The sequence below is a fragment of the Siphateles boraxobius genome, unplaced genomic scaffold (genome assembly GCF_051911475.1).
Source record: "Siphateles boraxobius isolate OS27281-9 unplaced genomic scaffold, OSU_SipBor_1 11, whole genome shotgun sequence".
NCBI lineage: Eukaryota > Metazoa > Chordata > Actinopteri > Cypriniformes > Leuciscidae > Siphateles > Siphateles boraxobius.
The window spans coordinates 7,925,314-7,948,994 of record NW_027508711.1 but is presented as its reverse complement, the minus strand read 5'-3'; the positions used below and the strand labels follow the sequence as shown (position 1 = coordinate 7,948,994).

At 44.5% G+C, this 23,681-nt stretch overlaps 1 protein-coding gene and 1 long non-coding RNA gene across 2 annotated transcripts; one reads left to right on the top strand and one right to left on the bottom strand.

Moving 5' to 3' along the window:
• Positions 1-1,699: 1,699 nt before the first annotated feature.
• Positions 1,700-8,345, bottom strand: LOC143757314 (uncharacterized). The gene is made up of 3 exons (XR_013210479.1): positions 8,263-8,345; positions 2,036-2,101; positions 1,700-1,765 (listed from the first exon to the last, which is right to left on the bottom strand). It is a non-coding gene; the product is annotated as an uncharacterized LOC143757314 (long non-coding RNA).
• Positions 8,346-20,517: 12,172 nt separating this feature from the next.
• On the top strand, positions 20,518-21,441 carry LOC143757305 (olfactory receptor 52E4-like). The gene has a single exon (XM_077248344.1). The coding sequence runs from the start codon at positions 20,518-20,520 to the stop codon at positions 21,439-21,441; it is 924 nt and encodes a 307-aa protein (XP_077104459.1).
• The last annotated feature ends 2,240 nt before the right edge of the window (positions 21,442-23,681 follow it).

The following is a 23,681-nucleotide window of genomic DNA, read 5'->3' as shown; positions in this document are numbered from 1 at the left end:
GCTCTGGAACAGGCATTGGCTCTGCCTCCGGCTCTGGAACAGGCATAGGCTCTGGAACAAGCATTGGCTCTGCCTCCGGATCTGGAACGGGCAATGGCTCTGCCTCCAGCTCTGGAACAGCAGACACTAGCTCCGGCTCTGGAACAGCAGACATGGGCATGTCCAGGATCCGAACCAGACGCTCCAGATAGTCCAGATCCAAGAAGGCAGACGGCACTGGCTCTGCCTCCGGCTCTGGAACGGATACTGGCTCTGCCTCCGGCTCTGGAACAGGCATTGGCTCTGCCTCCGGCTCTGGAACCGGCAATGGCTCTGCCTCCGGCTCTGGAACCGGCAATGGCTCTGCCTCCGGCTCTGGAATGGGCACTGGCTCTGCCTCCGGCTCTGGAACGGCCATTGGCTCTGCCTCCGGCTCCGGCTCTGGAACAGCAGACACTGGTTCCGGCTCTGGAACAGCAGACACGGGCATGTCCAGGATCCGAGCCAGACGCTCCAGATAGTCCCGGCCCAGGAAGGCGGACGGAACGTGAACAGTCTCTCGCTGGGCAGACGTGACGTGAACAGTCTCTCGCTGGGCAGACGTGACGTGAACAGTCTCTCGCTGGGCAGACGTGACGTGAACAGTCTCTCGCTGGGCAGACGTGACGTGAACAGTCTCTCGCTGGGCAGACGTGACGTGAACAGTCTCTCGCTGGGCAGACGTGACGTGAACAGTCTCTCGCTGGGCAGACGTGACGTGAACAGTCTCTCGCTGGGCAGACGTGACGTGAACAGTCTCTCGCTGGGCAGACGGAACGTGAACAGTCTCTCGCTGGGCAGACGGAACGTGAACAGTCTCTCGCTGGGCAGACGGAACGTGAACAGTCTCTCGCTGGGCAGACGGAACGTGAAGATTCTCTGACTGGGCAGACGGGACGTGAACAGTCTCTGACTGGGTAGACGGGACGTGAACAGTCTCTGACTGGGCAGACGGGACGTGAACAGGCTCTCGACCACCTCCTCCACTGCGACCTCCACGGGTTCCACGAAACTTAACTAATCGGGTCCCCTTAAAAAACTCCCTTCTCTCCCGCTCGGTGGCTGGGGAAGAGATATTGAGAAACATACCGCTGGATCTTGTGTGACGGAGTCCTTCTGTCACGGAACACACACTGGAGGCAGAAAATCCAAAAGCAGTAGTTTAATATAAAAGGGCAATCCAAACTCTTAGTCATCCAGGCAGGGGTCAAAAGTCCAATAAGGCAATCCAAAACATAAAATACAAACGAGAACCAGAATGATACAAATAACGGAAGTGTGGGGACATAATACAAGGACTCCGTGACACATACTGAAACAGACAGGGTTATATACACAGGGAATCGACAATGATAATGGGGAATTGGCTGAGTGCAATGATCAGTGATAAGAAACAGCTGAGTGCAATGATGAGACAAAGGATCGTGGGAAATGTAGTTCATAAGTGAAGGACACCGTGGGAAAGGAGGACATCTAGTGGACATCAGGGGAACACAAACCCAACACTGTGACAGTCAGGGCTATTAGCGCAATCAGCATGTTGATAAAACAAAAAAAAATATATATAAGCTCTTTTATATTAACATTACCAATCAATAATTGTAATATTGTGCATGCATAACACATTTTTTGCAAAGCCACAGTAGTAGGTAAAAAATAGTAGATAAATATGTACTTACTCTTTTGATTTCCGTTGCTGCATGTCCTGCGAGTTGCAGTGGAAGGCGAGAGTGAACAAGCTACATTCCTTTTAAAAAAAGTTGAAAACTATTATTATCATATATTTTACAGAGTACTATTCCAGCACATGCATAACTGATGGACATTTAGCAATGCTGATAAAGCAACACAATATAAGCTCTTTTATATTAACATTACCAATCAATAAATGTTATATTGTGCATGCATAACAACACATTTGCAAAGCCACACAGGCACATATACATTTGTATAATCACTAAGTATATAAACAAAATGTAACTAACATCTGTAAAATAGTAGGTAAATATGTACTTACTCTTTTTGAGTTTTGTTGCTGCGTGTCCTCGTTGCAGTGGAAGGCGAGAGTGAACAAGCTACATTCCTTAAAAAAAAAGTTAAAAACTATTATTATCATATATTTTACAGAGTACTATTCCAGCACATGCATAACGTATTCGGTTACTAACGTAACCTCGGTTCTCTCTAGAGAGGGAACGAGTACTGCGTAATATCTTACGCTATGGGGAAAACCTCTTTTCCACGAGATATTGAAGCCAAAAATTATCCTTTAATTTTGATTAATGTAAAACGCTGTGCGGCAGCGTGCAGACATAGGCAAGACGGCTCGCGCGCCTATTGGCTGCTCTGCGGCAACAGCAGCAAGCCTATCGAGAGAGGCCCTGCGTGACGTGACATCCAATGGGGGTGCTTCGCGCCCATTTCGTCGCGTCCCGCCAGAATAGGCGTGGCCTTGGCCTATAAATACGCTCGACAGGCTGATACAAACTGGTTTTCATCGCTGAAGCGAACCAGCGCTGTTGTATGCACGGCAAGATACGCAGTACTCGTTCCCTCTCTAGAGAGAACCGAGGTTACGTTAGTAACCGAGTACGTTCTCTTACGAGAGTATCTCTCGTACTGCGTAATATCTTACGCTATGGGGAACACAATGTAAGACGCCGTGCGTACTGGGATCCGACACCAAAGTCCCAAGGGCAGTAGCCCGGGGCTCATATAGTGCATAATCACCGTAGACTCACAGAGAGTCAGAGAAGAGAGGCTACCAGCATCATTCCCCATGAAATAGCATCCCATAGGAGCTAGTTATGTCAACAGTATATCCCGCAGACAGGGTGAACGCGTTCAGCCTGAACTGGGCAAAAGTACGGGCTATTCAACACCCATGGAGCTGTTCCATCGATCAGTGAGCGATACTCAATCAAAACTCAGCATTCTGCGCCGGCGCAGCGGGACAGATAGTACTGAATTCTAGACCGACAGCAGCTTGGCCTGTGAGGCGGGAACCTCTAGGTTATAGAACCTTATAAATGTAGACGGCGAGGCCCAGCCCGCCGCCATACAGATATCATGCAAGGAAATCCCACTAGACCACGCCCACGAAGAGGCCACGCCTCTCGTGGAGTGCGCTCTGACACCCAAAGGACACTGCAGGCCCTTAGAAGTGTAAGCCAGCGCTATGGCATTGACTATCCATCTGGATAGGCTCTGTTTTGATGCGGCCAGTCCCTTGGAGTGTCCGCCAAACAAAACAAAGAGCTGCTCGGTCTGCCTGAAGACAGACGAGCGGGACACATAAGCTCTCAGCGCCCTGACGGGGCAAAGGAGATTAGCATCCGCCTCCTCATTGTTCACCGGGAGGGCGCACAGGGAAATAACCTGGGCCCTGAACGGTGTGTTGAGGGATTTTGGCACGTACCCGTGCCTTGGTTTGAGTATGACTTTTGAGTCATTAGACCCAAACTCCATACAGGACGCGCTTACTGAAAGCGCTTGTAAGTCCCTCACGCGCTTCATTGAAGCAAGAGCCACAAGAAATACCGTTTTGAAAGACAGGTGCTTCATGTCTGACAAATGGATTGGCTCAAATGGGGCACCTTTCAGGGCTTCCAGAACCGTAGAAAGGTACACATAGGGACTGAGGGAGGTCTGGAAGGATTCAGCCTCCGAGCTCCCCTGAGGAATCGCACGACGAGGTCGTTTTTCCCCAGTGACTGGCCAGACGTCAGTTTTGCAAACGCCGTTATGACCGCCACGTATACTTTGAGCGTGGACGGGGTTCTACCCTTATCCAGCAGCTCCTGAAGGAAGGAGAGCACTTCCGTAACCCCGCAGTCTACGGGTGAAAAGCCCTGAGCTTGACACCAGGTAGAGAACACTGACCATTTCGAGGAGTAGAGCCGTCTAGTAGACGGGGCCCTAGCCTGCGTGATCGTGTTTAACACTCCCTCCGGGAGGTTAGCGGGTACCAGTTGATGGCCCACACATGTAGGGACCATTACTCCGGGCGAGGATGCCAAATCGAGCCCTTTGCCTGAGAGAGGAGGTCTCTCCTCACCGGTATCGGCCACGGGGCAGTGCTGGTCAGCTGCATCAGGACTGGGAACCAGGTTTGGTTCGTCCATAGCAGAGCCACGAGCAGCACTGGGCATCCATTTTCCCTGATTCGTTCCAGCACTTGAGGCAGGAGCGAGACGGGGGGAAAAGCATACAGTGGGCGTCGGGGCCATACGTGGGCCAGCGCATCCCTGCTCTTGGAGAAAAGGTTCGGACAGTGAGCGTTTTCCTGGGACGCGAACAGGTCCACCTGCGCTCTGCCGAATGTCTCCCATAGCAGTTGGATCGCCTGCGGGTGCAGAAACCATTCCCCTGCTGGGACATTGTTTCTGGACAGTCTGTCTGGTCCCAGATTCAGGTGACCATGCACATGCGCTGTTTTCAGTGAAAGCAGGTTGTGCTGAGCCCAGTCCAGGAGGCGTTTCGTCAGCCTATAAAGGCTTCGGGACCTGACGCCGCCCTGGTGATTTATGTACGCCACCACTGACATGTTGTCCGACCGGACTAAGACGTGGCGGCCTTTTATCTGGGGACAAAAGCGCCTTAGCGCGTTGTCTACTGCCAGCATCTCTAGACAGTTTATGTGTAGGAGCTTCTCCCATTCTGACCACTGGCCAAAGAACGGTCTGCCCTCGAGCAGCGCTCCCCATCCCGAGGTGGAGGCGTCCGTGGACACCACCATCACACTCGAGGGAGTCCCCAGACTCACGCCTGACTGGTACCAGTCGGCTTTTTTTTCCAAGGTTTCAGAGCCGAGACGCATTTCCTGTCGACCCTGAGGCGAAACAGACCAGCGGCCCAAGCCCCGGGCGGAACTCGTGCTTTCAGCCATAACTGCAGTGGGCGCATGCGAAGCAGGCCCAGCTGAAGTACTGAGGATGCTGAGGCCATGAGGCCCAGCATTTTCTGAAACCGTTTGAGCGGGAATATAGAGCCGCGGCGGAAGGATTTCACGGCGCGCTGAATGTTCAGTCCTCGCTCCGGCGACAGACATGCTGTCATAGACAGCAAGTCCATCACTGTTCCCAGAAAAGAGATTTTCTGGCTGGGAGACAGCGAACTCTTCGCCCAATTGACTGTGAGACCCAAATTCTCGAGATGCTCGAGTAATGCGGTCTTGTGTTCTATGAGCTCTGATCGTGATCGAGCTAGAATCAACCAGTCGTCCAAGTAGTTCAAAATTCGCATGCCCTGAAGTCTCAGGGGTGCGAGAGCCGCGTTCATGCACTTCGTGAATATACGGGGTGCTGGGGACAGGCCGAACGGTAGGACTGTGTATTGATATGCCTGGCCCTCGAAGGCGAATCTCAAGAATCGCTTTTGACGTGACGCAATCTGTATTTGGAAATAGGCGTCTTTCAGATCTATTGACATGAACCAGTCTCCCTGGCATTGCCCATGGATTCGCGTGGATAGCTAGAGGCAGAATGATATCCGAGCTCTGGCCGCGGCACAGCGGTGGCTGCAGAGCTTCGGTGTGCTGAGACATGAACACTGTGTTTAAAGTGTGCGAGGCGGGGGGCTTGCGATCACGGCGGGCAGCCTGTTCGCACTCGCTTTCTCTATGACAAATTGTGGAGACAGAACGAGCGGGACAAACCCCGTAGGGTTCAGCGTGTCTGTGAGTGAATGTGGGCGCGGGACAGCGGGCACATTTACTACAGTGAAAACACCGTCGGCTTGCGCTGACTGAATATGTGTTGGTTTCGTTTTTACAGAAACCATGGGACACGCACTGTGTAGTGTTTGTGGGCACTGTGTCGTGGGCACATTCACTACGTTTGCACAATCGACATGAGTCGATTTTATTTGCGCTAGCCCTGAACTGTGGCGGGCTGTGTCTGCGTGTGGGAATGGGCACTGTGACGTGGGCATTCTTACAACACTCATAACACCATCGGCTATGGCCGGGACACCAGAAAATACACTCTTTATTGGATTTATCTGGGTCGCCGTAAAAATGGCGTTAATGTGCAGGCAAGCGGGCTGTGGTACCGGCTTGTTTACTGCGAAATACACTGGAACAGTCACATTGTTTGGAACTGAACGAGCAAGAGGTTTCGGTGGAGGCTGGCCGCGGCGAGACTTAAACACCGTGGGTCTTAGCTGACTGTATGTCTGTTGGTTTCGTTTTACAGAAAACGTGGCACATGCAGTGTGTAGTGTTTGTGGGCATTGGGTTGTGGGCACATTCACTACATTTAATGCACAATTGACATGAGTCGATTTCATATGTGCGAGCCCTGCACTGTGGCGGGCTGTGTTTGTGTGTAGAAATGAACACTGGGCTGTGGGCATTTTTATTACACTCATAACACCATCGGCTGTGGCCGGAATACCAGAAAATACATTGCTTATATGATTTTTCTGGGTCGCCGTGGAAACGGCATTTGTGTGCAGGCAAGCGGGCCATGGTACCGGCTTGTTTACTGCAAAATACACTGGAACAGTCACATTTTCTTGGAACTGAACGAGCGAAAAGTATCAGTGCAAGTCTGGCCGCGGCGAGACTAAATTTTATCTGTTGCGAGAGCTGGGATCGAACACGGGTCTCCCGTGCGATGGCTGTAGGTTTCGCCACTGAGCCACAGGGGGAAACGACAAAAAATCAAAATAGCTCGAGCACATAATAGAGCGTCATCACAGTTTTGTGTGTGTTGGCGTTTGTTTGCAGCCGTGCGTGTTATACAACAGGCTCATTGCTGCAATATTGACATTTTCAGCCGCTCAAACTAAGAGGAGCTGAGAAATGTTTGAGAAATGGAGATTGGTCCGGCCTCGGCGGGACTAAAAATACACTCTTTCCTCATTTCGCCGGTGACGCATGCCCACGGGGGGCGGGGGCGGGGTAGCTTTCTTATAACGTAAAGAAAGCAAGCCGCGGTTTTGATGCTGGCCCGTTTCCCTGACGACTCGCGGGCAGAAGGGGGAGATCCACAGAGCTCACCCAATCCTCACTGTCCAACGCGGGATATAGCAGCTGGCCTCCTCTACAGATGCAGCTATCTCGTCGTCATTAATGGCGGAAGCGGCGGCGCGCGGCGGCCGTTGTCCGTCATTGAGCGACTCGATTGAAGCTGGTGAAGCTGGCGGGCGAACCGGCGAGCTTTCACGGCTGGAGAAGGATCGGGGACCCGCTGAGTACGGCGCTTTGCGGCGCGGCACTACAGCGGGCGGGAGTCTCACTCACCATGGCAATAGCTGGCCTCCTCTACCGATGCAGCTATCTTGTCGTCACTAATGGCGGAAGCGCCGGCGCGCGGCGGCCGCTGTCCGTCAGTGAGCGACTCGATTGAAGCTGGTGAAGCTGGCGGGCGAACCGGCGAGCTTTCACGGGCTGGAGAAGGCTCGAGGACCCGCTGAATACGGCGCTTTGCGGCGCGGCACTACAGCGGGCGGGAGTGCAGACTCGGAGAAAAAATGCCAGGCAAGTCCTCAGAGTCACCACGGCAATAGTTCCACAGGAACGAAGCGTCTTCAAAAAGACGCTGCTATTTTAGATAAAGAGAGAGAGAGAGAGTGTGAGTCGCGACGGCAGTGAAAAAGGATATTAACGCCGGAAAGCGTAGCAGGTACGGCGGCTGAAGGCGGCGAGGTGAAGGCCAGCGGCTTCAGGCTCGAAGGCTCGTCCCGCAGAAGGCTTACTATCAGACGGTGCGGCTTCTCACTCCGGATCCAGCGATGCAGTAGTGCTTCGCTGAAGAGATGAAAATCAGTTTGTATCAGCCTGTCGAGCGTATTTATAGGCCAAGGCCACGCCTATTCTGGCGGGACGCGACGAAATGGGCGCGAAGCACCCCCATTGGATGTCACGTCACGCAGGGCCTCTCTCGATAGGCTTGCTGCTGTTGCCGCATGGCAGCCAATAGGCGCGCGAGCCGTCTTGCCTATGTCTGCACGCTGCCGCACAGCGTTTTACATTAATCAAAATTAAAGGATAATTTTTGGCTTCAATATCTCTTGGAAAAGAGGTTTTCCCCATAGCGTAAGATATTACGCAGTACGAGAGATACTCTCGTAAGAGAACTGATGGGCATTTAGCAATGCTGATAACACAAAACATATGTAACATCATCAACCAATCTCCAAAAATAAATAATAAAGTCATACAGGCTCATATTGTATTAACACTAAGTATAAACAAAATTGAACTAACATCTGTAAAATTGTAGGTAAATATGTACTTACTCATTCTGATTTCGGACTATGTTGCTAAGCGCACTCCGAGTCGCAGGCGGAGGTATTGATGAAGCTACATTCCTTTTAAAAAAGTTGAAGAATATTATTACATAAATATAACCATAGTAGCATTAGTCTATAATGAATAACTGATGTAAATAATTTTAGACGCGTCCAATAAGCCTATATACGTGTCAAGGGGCCATTACTGGAGAGGCACAACGCAAACAAAACACATTTGCGCAATTCATTAACTGGGTATATTTACACATTTCAGCACATTTACAACTGATATTTGCGAGCATGCATCGTTAATGATAATGAGGCAGCATTTAAACTAGTCAAAATATAATCTAAACACCTACCAGGCCTATTTTCTAAAATAACTTCTAAATTCTAGCTTTCATACATAATGATCTAACATATCATTTACACATACAAATTTCCTAACAAAGGCGTTTACAGTGCGTAGCATATGCACTAAAAACAAAAACAAAAAACAAAAATCATTTTTGACGTTGAAATGGTACGAGATATTAAATTCATGGTATAGATAAGTGGAAAATAGTCCACCCAGTATAATATGTAAGGTACATGTTTATATTGAATAGCTTGTCAACTAATGGAAGTAAAACTAAATACTTACTCATCCGAAATTCTATCCACGGCTGGATCAAATCGCTCTTCAAATTACAAACGGTCGTCATCAGAGTAGTCGCGCTCTTCTTCTGATAAAAATGTGGATTCTTCGTCGCTAGTATCCAGGACAAGCTGAAGAGCTTCCATACCGGTGTATCGTGCCATCTTCCCAACACGCAGGTGACTGAATGATGAAACTTGAAGCCTTTAATATATTTGCTTGGGGGCGTTTACCTGTTTTGCATAGATGGCTTAACACATTATCTTGTGAATAGCGCGCTCTGTGAGTAGGCGTGAACGAATTAAAGTAAATGAGCTCGTAATCACCTCGACTGGAATCGCTCTATTTTCATACAGATTACAGAAGCTGAGAATATTTGTTTTTAATATAAATTACTTCATTTAAAAGATGGGATCTCAAGCTTTATGCCCGTGGGTATGTTTGCCTGTTTGACTGAATTTTCGTGGAGTTACAGATAATTTCCGAATGCATTTCAAATTGGAGTTCGCTGACAGAGAGAGTGCAGAACTCGCATCATGTTAATTTTTCTTTATTTGGCTAAAAGCAAAACACTTTATTTGTATTGTGAGTATACAGAAAGAAATAGAAACTGAACAGGATCGATTGATTTAGAACACGAAAATGAAAGATCAAAATTAATAGAGCATTTTAAGGTTATTTTGCATTGCTAAAAAAAAAAACGAGCAAAACGCTGGGGCAAGTTTTTGGTCCCCAGAGGGTTAAATAGGAATTTGCTGTAACTCAGGCATGCAATGTCCAGTCTACCCCAAACTTAATATGCAACACGCTAGAAACATACTAAAACATTCTAGTGTAACAGGTTAAAGAATGACAAATATTTTTTCCAACCTTTCATTTTCTATTTTGTGGGTTTGTGAGTTTATTTCACCAAAATCTTGTATTGTTCAGTCATTTCATAGTAGCTTATAGGTATTGGGAGCGTTATTTGTTGTGTAAGTGCGCCCTCAATAGGATAGAGGCTAGAGTGGTGGTCATATACTGAATTTTCGCGTTCATTTCTCAGTCTGCATTCTATTTGACTGAGAGAGGTACGTGTTCACATCAGTGCAATGTAAGCTTGAAATATACCTGTTGTAACTTTAGTTGTATTGCACATGGTAACTTGTACGTGTATTTTATGATGAGTGCACATACATTGAGTCGAGATGTGTCGAGGACTTTGCCTTTTTTAAAGCTTAAGAAATTGCTAAAATAGCTAACCTTGTGTTTTGTTTTGATGAATGCTAGTGCTTGCCATTCTATCATCTTGTGATGTAGCTCACATGTTTCAGTTGTCCTTTTTCTTATGTTAGGTTGATTCTGATTGAAGATCCTGAACTTTTGCTCTCTTTGAAAGCTCAATCAAGTACTGGGCAGCTAAACCATTTAGTGCTTTGTAAGTAATCAGCAATATTACAAAATTTATACGACCGTTTAACCCTCTGAGGTCTAAGGGGTTTTTGGGGTCCTTGAGGTGTTGAGCTGACATGCTCTGACATTTGTGCTTTTTTCAGTTATTTATAAACATGTTAATAGCAAAGGTGTAAATTCACTCTATATAGCACAAACGGGGCTACCGTAATATGTGAGCAAGATGTATGTACATGTTTTTATTTTTTAGAGAATAATGTTTATGCGTGGTTATTGAAAAAACTAAAACATAAAGTGTCTGAAATAAGGCCACACAACACATACTAAATATGTGTCCACAAGACTTTTGACTAATGAGTGTTGTTGCCTAGAATTTTTGCTTCAAAATGATCTGAAAATCATCCTGCCTAATAATTTACACAAAACAATACATTGATTTAAATTTTATAAGACACCTTTTGTTTGGAAAGGCAATATGCGTGGAGGCGTGTCCACACCTGAGAAGACAAAGGCCGGATAATGTGCCACATACATAATGAGCTGCATATTAATTAGCCTTTCACACCGGTGTGTCACAGGGTCCCAAAGAATGCAAGGACAAAAGAAATTATCTATATATACATATTTTACAATTAGAAATTGTAACCAATTACAAATAGGTTACATTTACAACAATAATTACAATTTTAACAATATTTCAAGTGTATTTCTTTGTAAAAAGTATACATTTTATCATACGTATTAAAAAAGTAAGGACTCATTAGTTTGAATATTGGAACAAACACTATAATAACATCTTAGTTGATAATTCAATATACCTACTTTATTTTTGACAAAACATCATACTATAGTATATTTAACTATGAGCAGAAATTGGTGAACAAATGCGTACCTATTTAATGTGACAGTAGTCTTTTTTTACAGTCAAAACTTTATAATCTATCCAAAACTAATCACAAAATCTTGTCTAAACATTCATATTTAGTCTGTAACATTGTGTATGATATATTAGCATATACATGTGAATTTGCAGTTTGTTGCTTATACAGACATTTTATTTCAACATATTTCAGTCTATTTTTACTCATCTTAGTAGGCTACAGCAATATAGTTTGGATGTGTTCATGTAAACATAACGTTTACTAATGTAGGTGCGAGAGTGAATGAACGGCACAGACACGCGCTGTATAACTGTAGTAAACAAAGCACGTGAGCCTGTGCCGTTCATTCATCATTTAGCCTACACACAGACACGCAATTCATATTTAAACAGTCTTTTTGCGGTTTACAGTCTGACACTATTCAATATCGCCATTAGAACAAAGCACTTAAGAATAAATGACTTACTACATCAGCTGGATCCGTTGCTCCTCGAAATGAAACTACCATCACTTCTGGTACATTTTCCAGGGTTATTAGATAGTATTATTCATCACAGCGTATGGATACGCTGTGTACACATCTGTAGTAAGATACTTACTAAACACAATGTGTTTTATAATCCAGTTGGTGGGCGTTGGCATGTTTGAATGGCTTGCCTTAGATCATTTGCGTTTGAATACCGCGCGCTCTCCGTGGGCGTGGCACATTAACGCGTAATTAGGCATAATGAGCTGGAAAGAAAGAGATTGACATCTCTCTCTTTTCATACAGATTACATAAAATGAGAATAAATTAATTCATTTAAAAGAAGAGAGTTCAAGCTTCATTATGGAAAAACACTCGTACCTGTATGACAAGTATTTGCGGAATTACAGTTAATTTTCGGACGCGTTTCAGAATGGACTTAACTGACAGAGAGAAGACAGAACGCGCATCATGTTTGTTTTTCTTTATTTGGCGAAAAGCACAACACTTTGTTTTTATTGTGAGTATCCACAAAAAAAATAGACAATTATCAGGATCTAATGATGTACAACACTTAATATGTAAGATCAAAATCAACAGAGTATTTTGAGTTTCTTTTGCACTGATAAGAAAAAAAGCGACAGAACCGGTCTAATATGGACATACTTTCTGGTTCTGGTAAGAATTCTAGCAGCTGCATTTTGGACCAGCTGTAGTTATGTATTAAACGTGAAAGGCAACCACCCAGTAGATCATTACAATAATCTAGCCTTGATGTCATGAACGCATGGACTAATTGTTCTGCTTTTTTAATTGAGAGCATATCACGTAATTTAGATACATTTTTAAGATGAAAAAATGCGGTTTTACAGATACTAGACGCGTGACTTTCAAATGAAAAATTGGTATCAAAGAGCACACTCAGGTTCCTAACCGACGACGAGGACTTGAAAGAGCAGCCATCAAGTGACAGAATTCTAGGTTCCCTTTTATCCGCTCAAGTTCGACGTAGTCGACCGATTGGGATCGCGTCAGTGAGCCTGTCATCTTCGAGTACTGTTAAAACAAGCCAATGGAGAACGGGTGCGTTTGCGTCTTTTTAAATATACATTCCACCCGTGCGTTTCTGGATGCAATCATTCCCTGTTCCCCTCTGATGGTCACAATGGTTGCATCACATGTTTGACTACATATTTATGTGTACATAAATATATATGTATATATTTATATGTTCAGCACGCTGAGGCAGCTTTTGTGGATGGTTCATGTTCTCATTGTGTTGAGGTCGACACTCGCCTTCATGCGTGAAGTTGGAGTCCCTATTACCACGCCCCGCTGCGGCGCCATGTGGGATGGGTGATCAGAGGATCATAGTGAGGCTTCCCCACTCAGCAACCAATCCCTGTGGGCCCCTCACTCCTCGATCACACCGAAGCTGGTGGAGCCCCCATTAAGCGCGCTGGTCCCTCTGTAATGGGCCGACCAGCTAGTTCATTCGGGGCCCCTCCAGAGGACTCTCTTATCTCCCCCTGGGAGTGTAACGTTGCCCGAGCCAGATCCAGAAATGTCAGCTATGCTGCAACTGGCCGCCGAGGCTGTCGGGGTCGAGTGGAATCCTCCACTGTGTCCCGAACAGTCTCGGTTGGATGATTGGTGTCTCGGAGCGGGCCACGCTGGTTCTCAGCTCGCCGCTCCAGCGCCTTTCTTTCCCAAAGTGCATGGAGGACTTACCAGGTCGTGGATGGCACCTTTCTCTGCCAGAAACGGCCTGAGTAGCTCCTCCCCCCTCACTATCCTTGACGGAAAAGCCGTATGGGTTACGAGGCGATCCCTCCAGTGGAACGGTCTGTCGCGACACAAGTGCACCTGCATCCTTGTCTCCCCCCAAAGGCCTGTGAGTTCTCTGAGACAGGCCACCCAGGGGTAGAGAATTGCTTGTGGAGATGGTCACCGCCCTCTCCCTTCACTCGGTGGTGGCCAAGTGAAGTTCCTTTTGTTATATGTGTGCCTGTTCCGCCACTGACTCCCCCCCCAAAAAAAGGTACCCACATTTTTAAAGAAGTAAAGAGCAATTTCTACATTCCTGGGTCCCAAGAGGCCTAGTCTGAGGGCATGTGACCCTGCAAAGCCTTGCACCCTTCAGCCTCCTCTTGGCCGCCAAACGGCAGCTAGATGCGGTGAACTGAAGTGAACTGAAGCTAGATCGCTTCAGTTCACTTATTCCTTGGCCTGCTCAATCGTGCCGCTGATGAGCCGGTACATTCCCTTCTCCCACATCCCCTGCCGCCTGGTGGAAACAGGTAAGTGTTGCACTGCACACTCAGACACCGCTCCGGGCTGCCCTCGGGCCGAGCTGTGTCCCTGTCCTCCACCTCGCTGCCCCACCTCTGGTATGTATGTAGTTCCCCGGACCCCTGGCACGCTCGGGGAAGCCAAGAATGCTTACCAGCCGGTCCAGCTGGTCCAAACTCAACATCAGACTCGGCTTGTGATTAAACTCGCTCGGCTGCTGCCCAAGCTCAGTGATATCCATCACACCTGGGGGTGTTGAGCAGATATCCTCCTAATAAATTAGTGAGAACTTTCACACCTAGGTATTAAGCAGTGCTCCTGGCTTCCGTGCGCACATCGTAGTCTACTGGCGAAGGACACGGTGCAGCCCTCCCTCAGCCGATATGAAGGTCGGCTTTTCAACAAGCTCATACTTCATTGTACCCCTGAGAGCTGGGTCCTGACCACCTTGGCTCATCCCCAGGGTTGGTCTGCAGTGTTCGACCTGAGAGACATGTACTTCAGATCTCTATCCTTCAGCACCACAGGTGATTCTGTGTGCATGCGTGGAAAGGTGTGGGTGGAAAGGTGTGAAGTATCAGTACAAGGTCCTGCCCTTCTAGTGTATAATAGCCAGTTGGGTCCTTCAGGTCAAGTGGGAAAGAGCAAACTCGTCCATGGGCTGAGGATCTCTTTTCTATTTTGGAGACGGACTCGGTCCTACGCATCTCAGAAAAGAGAAAGTGTCTGGTCAGTGCTGTATAGAAGTGAGAAAGGGTCCCACTGAAAACTTTCAGAGGCTCCTGGGGCATTTGGCAGACGTAGCCGAAATGGCTTCCTCTATATGAAGTCCGTTTCAGCACTAAATCCACGACCGAATCCCGAGGTGGCTGTGGCAGCGTGGCAGGCTCCGTGATACATCAAGCCAAACCTTCAGCCCGTAAATAGACCCATTGTTCTCCGGTCCAACGGCTACCAGAACGAGTGTCCATTAATACCGGCTGATGGGCCACGTACAAAGGGTATGCATTTACGAAGGTCTGGGCCCTCCGACTGCATTGGCAACCGTTGCCTCGAGGTGCCCACCCCCTCCTCCTTGGAGTCAAAGCTTCTAAGGTCGCTTCAGTTCACTTATTCCTTGGCCTGCTCAATCGTGCCGCTGATGAGCCTCATGACAGCCTCTGGCCCAGAGAGATTGGAGACTCCGTCCCCCAGGCGGTCCAGCTGTTGGGACCACTTCGGAGCCGCACAGTTACATCTGTTGCTCCACCGGACTCATCCCTCCTCCAGTTGTGTTTTCTCTTGGGAGAAAAGACTCTGGCCACAGCTGGCCCCGGGGCCCCACAGAAATGCGTATCCCCAGTGAGCCTTCTTGCACAGGACTGTGCTAAAGTCAGGAGAGAGGAAGCAGATCTTTCCTCTCATCGGCCTCCCTGACTCCTTCCTCTGAGCTATCAGGGATGGGGAATGATGGCACCCGGGTTTAGACTGGAGAAATCCAGGTCGGGTTCTGAAAGAAGAACGGGACACGGAGGTTCGGGTTACTACCACAAGATTTTTTGCCATAGAGACCATCACTTCAGTGTAGCACCCTCTTAAAATGAGGTTGCCACCCTTAGAATTGGAACCTGTTTGTTAAGTGATTCTTCTCTACATGAGGAGATCCCGAAGGTGTTCGATCACTTCAGTGCTTCTTCCTGCAAGAGGGGTTGGAGTAAGGCTGTCTCTCCACCCTCCAAGTGATGTTGCCTCTGTTTTTTACGGCAAATTATGATGTAGTGGATACAAATGAAGTACGTCTTGCTCGTCAGGTCCCTGAGGGGAGCAAGGAGACTGAATCTGGCTTGCCTGCCTTCTGGTGCTACTGCACTGCAGAGACCTCCCTTGAGTCCTGCAGGCAGTGAGTTAAAAATACTGTTTTTAGAGAAACAGTTCTCCTGCTTGCTTGGTCTCTACCTAGAGGGTATGGACTTGCACGCAGTTTCAGTCAATGAATTGTCCCTGGAATACGGGCCGACTTACTCTCAAGATATTGAGACCCCGGCCTGGATATGTGCCCAAGGTTCCTACCTCTCCTACGGGACCAGGTGGTGAGCCTGCAAGCGTTGCCCCAGAGGAGGCAGACCCAGCCCTGCACAGACAGCATTTACATCTGTGCCAGATCCGTTTTCGAATCAGGAGATTTGCGCAGCAGCCACACTCACTATGCAGATCTGCACCGTGCCAGACTTGCCTGTAGCTTCGACTGTGACAGTCCGTGTGGCGGGTGCGGCGCCGATCCGGGGCAGCTGCACAAACCAGACGCGCCACAACTGAATTGAGTCCGCCCGGCGGGTGTGGGCCGGACACTTCGGTGTCTTTATTTATATAGCGCTTTTACAATACAAATTGTTTCAAAGCAGCTTTACAGAGATAACAGGAAAGTAAAGTTGTAATAGTATTGTTAAATTCAAAATTAAATGTTAAATGTCCCCAACTAAGCAAGCCAATGGCGAATGAAGGCGGAAGAAAAGGCGACAGTGGAAAGGAACCAAAACTCCATCAGGTGACAGAATTGAGAAAAAAACCTTGGGAGCACCCAGGCTCAGCGGAGGGGCCAGTCCTCCTTTGGCCAACAAACGAACAGTGTATGATTATGATTTAGGCGGCATAATAGGTCAGAAGCCAACAAAGGTTACGACAAGCCATGGGACGTCCTCCGGAGTAAATGGAAGGCGCTCAAACAGCGATACAAGTGTCAAAAAAGAGAGTTGTCTCACAGCGGTGCCGGAGGGAAAATAAAATCCAAGTTCGACCTTTTTGATGAGATGGATCAGATCCTCGTCCAAAGGCCCATCGTAGCTTCCTTGGCTTCTAATATTAACAGCTCAGGTAAGATATCACGTTATCATTCTCATTTACTTTGAGGAACGCGTTAAGCTTTGATCCGGACTGTACGTCATTTCACGTTTTCCTATTATAGCTTGATATGTCACTATCAGCTGGCACATAAGCATGTTGTGTTATTCAGTGCGAAAATTAAAGGAAATACCTTAAAATGTCTCAAATCAATTCGATATACCAATTTGATCGCAAAACAGCATGTGACGTCATGACGCACAGGTTTTCTATTCGATTTAAAGCCGTTGGATGGAAACTACGGAAGACGATTAGGGCCAAGCAATAATAAAATTAAAAAAACATCTCGAGATTAAAGTCATTATAATGCGAAATTAAACTCATTACATTTCGAGAAAAAAACTTGAAATACAATCTTGAGAATAAACTCATTAAATATCGAGAATAAAGTCGTTGCGTTTCGAGAAAAAACTCGTTAAATTTCGAGAAAAAAGTCAAAATACAATCTTGAGAATGAACTCATTAAATATCGAGAATAAAGTTGTTGTGTTTCGAGAAAAAAACTCGTTAAATTTCAAGAAAAAAGTCGAAACACAATCTTGAGAATAAACTCATTACATTTCGAGAATAAAGTCGTGTTTCAAGAAAAAAAGTCTAAATGAAATGTAGAGAATAACGCATTCTATCAGTGTTCATTGCATAGCCTACTGATAGAGGACATGGCAGAGTTGGATCACTTAGTCAAGCTATATTTTAGACTTTCTTTCAGTAACAAAGAAATACTATCAACTTTAGCTAATTATAACAGAATAATAATTAACATACGAACTTTAAAGAGAATTTGCAAGCGGCTAGCTCTTTTTAGAAGAAAAAATCAGTCCAATTTGCGCGATGTACTCGCTTTTGTCCAACATGAAAAGACCACCAGTGAACAAATGCAAGGTTATCGCTGGCTTCACGCGCGATTCATCAGGGTTTCGTGGTTTCCCAGGATACCATAAGATGCATTATTAAACTTGTTGATCCTTCTCGAAATGTAATGAGTTTATTCTCAAGATTGTATTTCGACTTTTCTCGAAATTTAAGGAGTTTTTTTCTCGAAACATAACGACTTTATTCTCGAAAAGTAATGAGTTTATTCTCAAGACTGTATTTCGTCTTTTTTCTCGAAATTTAACGGGGTTTTTTTCGAAACACAACGACTTTATTCTCGATATTTAATGAGTTTATTCTCAATATTGTATTTCGACTTTTTTCTCGAAATTTAACGTGTGTTTTTTCTCGAAACACAACGACTTAATTCTCGATATTTAATGAGTTTATTCTCAAGATTGTATTTCTAGTTTTTTTCTCGACATTTAACGAGTTTAATTTCGCATTATAATGACTTTAATCTCGAGATGGTTTTATTTTTTTATTATTGCTTGGCCCTAATCCTTTCCGTAGGAAACACACTTTCACCAGCTTTATTTCGCATGAGTTTTTTTTTACCGAACTTCAGATAATTCAATTGACAAGTGGATGGAAACTTGGCTATAGGCTTTAAGGCTGAATCGGTGATCTTTGCTTATTATTCACCAAAATTACTGATTATTGTGTCCATTTTGTGTTAGCTGCAAAATCATAGCCATGTTATCGCTACCCACTACCTACCAACGGTGACCGCTGCTAGCTACTGCTAGTGCAGGCAACAATAACAAATGAATTACTTCCCACATCCAAATAGTTTGACGTCAGTACCATATCAAGCCTCACTGTATTATACCGGCTGTACAAACCACTGTCAAACAGCGCCTGATTGCTGGACTTTATCTTTCGCGTCTGATTGTGCTAATACTGCCAAATACACACAAGGTTTACATAAACACAGTTGGTTATGTCTAAAGTGAACGAAAACAGTTGAGAGAAAATTGGAATGCGTGTCTGCATCTAGATGTGTTCAGGTATTAAAGTGACAGAACCTACTAGTAAACATGCTGCCGCTTGTCCTTAGACTGATAGTTCACCTCCCCCACCCCCCTATTTGGGAGGGTGCCCAGTGATATTGGGCAATTTAATATATTTGCCTTAAAAGTAAATTTTCCCAATGGAATTAATGGGATTTAATGGATTTTTTTGGGGCAGTCATGGCCTAATGGTAACAGAGTTGGACTGGTGACCCAACGGTTCCATTACGGGCAGGAATATGACTGAGGTGTCCTTGAGCAAAGCACCTAACCCCCAATCGCTCCCCGGGCGCCACTCAAGGCTGCCCGCTGCCCCGGGTGTGTGTATCCACGTTTGCAGTGTGTGTGTTCACTTCTCACTACTCTGCTCCTAATTGTGCGCATTTACTTGGATGGGTTAAATGCAGAGGTCAAATTCACGTGTCACTTTCACTTTCATTTAGATGGTAAAGGTTTACAGCTAACACATTTTAGCCTGTCCCATTAAGGTAAAACTGATCAACCACATAAACCTGAAAGCTTATTCCCTCAAGATGTAATTCATGACATGAGATATGTCCACACTCATTGCTTTGTTGCCCATACCTCTCTATCATTTGTCAATCTCTTACTTCTCACTAATTTAGTCACTTGTTTCCACAGGTGGGGATATTGGCCTCCATTGGGGGAAGAAGTACTTGTTGCCACAAACAAAATAATCAACAGCCTTTCTGCTCATATGAATCAGTTTTCCCTGTTGGGTTGATGAAAGAGAAAACTCATATAAACCCCACATTAAAAGAACAGAGAACTGAAAGTCGTTCTATTTGACTATCATTACAGGGAGGATATTAATGAGACTAAGGCAAGATGCAGCACTTACATTTATTAAGTAACATTAATGTATACAGACTGCTGTCTACTGAAATGTATTTATATAGGCAACCTTTTGGTTTTGCATTTATAAATCAGGTTAATTGTCAATATATAAATAATGTAAACTAGTTTATTAATTTGTGTAGGCCTAGTGTTAATGTTAACAATAGTCATGGTATGTACTGCAGTAAAAGCAAGGAAAAAGTATGTTGTAAAAAATTGACAGAGCCACAGAACAATACCAGAGCCAGTGTTGGGAAAGTTCGCTTTCTACGTGAACTAGTTCAAAGTTCAGTTCACAAATTTTAAAATGAAGTAATTCAGTTCATAGTTCATACTTTAAAATGTTTAACTAGCTCATAGTTCTTTTTTCCATATGTTCCTGCGAGCTATTATTTTTCTAAATTATTGCCACAGCCCATATCGAACCACAGACAGCAATTATTTTATCGTCGGGCAAAGTTTGCACAGAAATGTAAGATTTTTCCCATCCTCACCGACCTTGTCATAAAACTCGTTTAAATGATCATACGACGCCTCCTTGCTGCCTTTTGTTTTGATTACACCAGTGATCGACACTGGTGGCTGGTGTTGCCAGATTGGGTGTTTTATCAGCTACAAATTAAGGCCTGTTTACGGTGTGTTTTAGCCGGGTTTCCACCTGGAAGGCTCTATAGTAATCTGCCACCCGAAGTTAAACTGAGAGTGCTGCCGTTCACAGACACCAGAATGAATGAGTTCACAGTAACGTCCATCAGGCAGTAATACAGTACGTTCAGTTCACCTTCGCCCAAAATATGAACGAGCTAATCATTCAATGAACGTGTTCAATGAACGTGTTCAGGCACAACACTGACCAGAGCATTAGTTTATAATGTGCAGTACATCCAATTAAGTAATTCAAGATAATTTATATTATTAATCAAACTGACATCTGTTTGTTACTCTGTTGTCAGGTTTTGTGTACACCAGCAAATGGACAACCTGACATTTAGAAACAACATTCTCCTCGTGGAAGGACTCAAAGTTACACATCAGTCCTCTTACCCCGTTTTCATTGTGCTTTTCTTGGCTTATATTTTTGCAATGGTATCAAACATTACACTAATATTTCTGATTTCAACAGAGAAGAATCTGCATGATCCTATGCATTTTCTGTTCTGTAACTTGCCAGTTAATGATGTATTAGGGACCACGGTCATTATGCCACGCTTGCTGCGGGACATTTTAAGGGCAACCTCAGAGCGCTATATATCATTTGTGGAGTGTGTTATTCAAGCTTATTTTGTGCATGTATTTACAGGAGCATGCAACTATGTGCTGATGATCATGGCATTTGACAGATATGTAGCTATTTGTAATCCATTGCGATACACGACTATAATGACCAATAAAATGGTGGTTAAACTATCAGCATCAGCATGGGGGCTGTCAGTAATTGTTGTGACAATTATGTTAGCTCTCACTGTGCGTCTGTCTCACTGCAGATCAACAATTGAAAACCCTTTCTGTGACAATGCCTCACTATTTAAACTATCATGTGAAAATGTAAGTATTAATAACATGTTTGGAGTTGCTTATACCATAATTATGGCCTGCCTGTCAGCAATATCTATATTTATAACATATGTCAAAATTGCTACTCTATGTATAAGGAGCAAAAACAAAGCACTCAACAGCAAAGCCATAAAAACCTGCAGCACTCATTTAGCTGTATATTTAATCATGTTCGTTTCTGGAGGCATGTTTATTTTTCTTCATCGTTTTCCTGAATACTCTGAAAGCAGAAAACTAGCTAGTGTAATGTTTCACATTGTACCACCGGGATTAAATCCCTTAGTATATGGTTTACAAACCAAAGAGATAAGACAAAAGGTTGTTAAAATTTGGTATAGATAAATAGAGGATTCTTGAATTTACTATCCATTTTTATTACAAGAAAATGTATTGTCAATATTTTATTTTTGATATGTGCTAATCTTAGTTTTAAGTGGAAACATATGTAGCCTAAATCTTTTTTATTTTTTTATATCTATGCTTAGATGCATTTTATGTTAGAGTTACATGTTCTCATTAATTATCAAGTTTCTAAAGGAAAAAAATACATATGTACACTACATGTTAAGTTTTTTTTTTTTCCCTTTAAGATAAATATGAGAATAAAGACACTGGGGTGTTATTTAAACAATATTGAGTTGAAAGTGATTTAAAAGAGTAAATTTAACAAATATCTGTTTAAGCTTGAATTAAAAATATTTTATCCAAGATTACTTAAGAAAATCAATAAAACTATTGAATAAATAATATTTTACTCAAGATATTTTAATAATATTTCACCACATTATGTAAAAGAGGTCAGTTTTCCCTTTTGGGATAATGACAAAGTCACAGAAACAATTATAAACCACACATTAATAAGGGTCAATGAAGTTGTATTCAGAGTGCTACAAATCATACAGTTTGAGCAAATCAATAGCCTTTAGGAAAGATCTATGATTGAGGCAAGATGCTTTTTAAATAAGGTAAAACTGAATTGATGAATACTGATGCTCTGTTTCTTCATATTAAGAAATGTTGTCTGTGTATCTGAAAATGAATGAATGAATGAATGAATGAATGAATGAATGAATGAATGAATGAGGCATTTATATAACGCTTTCATATGTACGACTGTACACCCAAAGCGCTTTACAATTATATCAGGGAATCTACCCTCAACCATCACCAGTGTGCAGCATCCACTTGGATGATGCGACGGCAGTCACAGTACAACGGCGCCAGTGCGCTCACCACACACCAGCTAGGTGGAGAGGAGAGAGGGTGATAGAGCCAATTCAGTGATTCAATCATTCAGAAAATGACCTAGATTGCAGTGAACAAAAATATATATATATATATATATATATATATATATATATATATGCAATGTTAGAAATAATATTGGTGCCATGTAGTGACAGCAAGTAATGTTTTGCAAAATATGCTCAATACTCACACGTTTTGTAATATGCATTATACATAATCATTCAATCACGCAATCATTTACCTATACTGTTAATGAAAATCACACTTTAGTTTGTTACTTTGTTGATTTTTTTTCAGCTGTGGGAGCCATACTTACGGTCTTATTTGATTTTTATAAATGTGTTATTTTAACAATCTTTTGTTTATGATATTATTAACATTGTTCATTTCTGTACGTTTGTGCCCTCTATAGGCATGAGGGGAAAGAACATTTAAAAGGATATGCCACCCCTGACAGGAGGGGGTGCTGGTGCAAGAGAATACAGTCTTTTGCATGTGCACATGGAGACAAGATAGCACGGTGTAAAAAAACGTGTTAGCTGCATTTAAGTGGCAATCCATATTTATTTTGATTTAATAAATGCTACTTTGCACACATCAGGATATCATTGCATTAACATCTTCCAGTGGACAAGAAGCAAGGGACAAAATTGGAAACACTGAAACTTGTTTGCATTTCAAGGGAACTTGCGCTGTGTCGAAATTGACGCTGTGGGAATGCACTGCGTGATTGAGTCACTTGTGAAATCAGTCCAATGGCGTATAGGCAGGTGACGTCATGACAGGAAGCTATAAAGCGCACCCAGACCAAACATTGTCATCTTCTGTGTCTTCAGCTAGTGCTCTGTTACCCCTTTTCCACCAAAAAAGAACTGGTTCGGAACTGGTGCTGGTTCAAAGTTGGTTCAACTTGCGAACCTTCTTAGAACCTGTTTGTTTTTCCACTGACTAGAGAGCCCAGCGAACGACGTCGTTATGTCACTGTGTACGTCGCCATACGTCTTAGCTTTCCCAGAAACGCTTGCGCCAACTTCAAGCATAACGATTACAATGGCGGACTACATCGTCTTTCTGCAAATGTTTCCCCTGGCTTTGCGATCAGTATATTGGAGTCAGAAAAAAGACGTTTAGAACACATTTGTGCTGCTAGTCTGGATTACTATAGACGTATAGGGTCACAATAACCCCACCCCCAGCCCCCGATGTAAGCATGACGTGGTAAAAGAATGGTTCTAGTCCAGCAAAGAGTTGGTGCCGCTTTGGAACCAATTTTCCTGGCCGAGAACCGGTTCTTTGGCTGTCGAAACACAAAGAACTGGTTCGCGAGTAGGAAC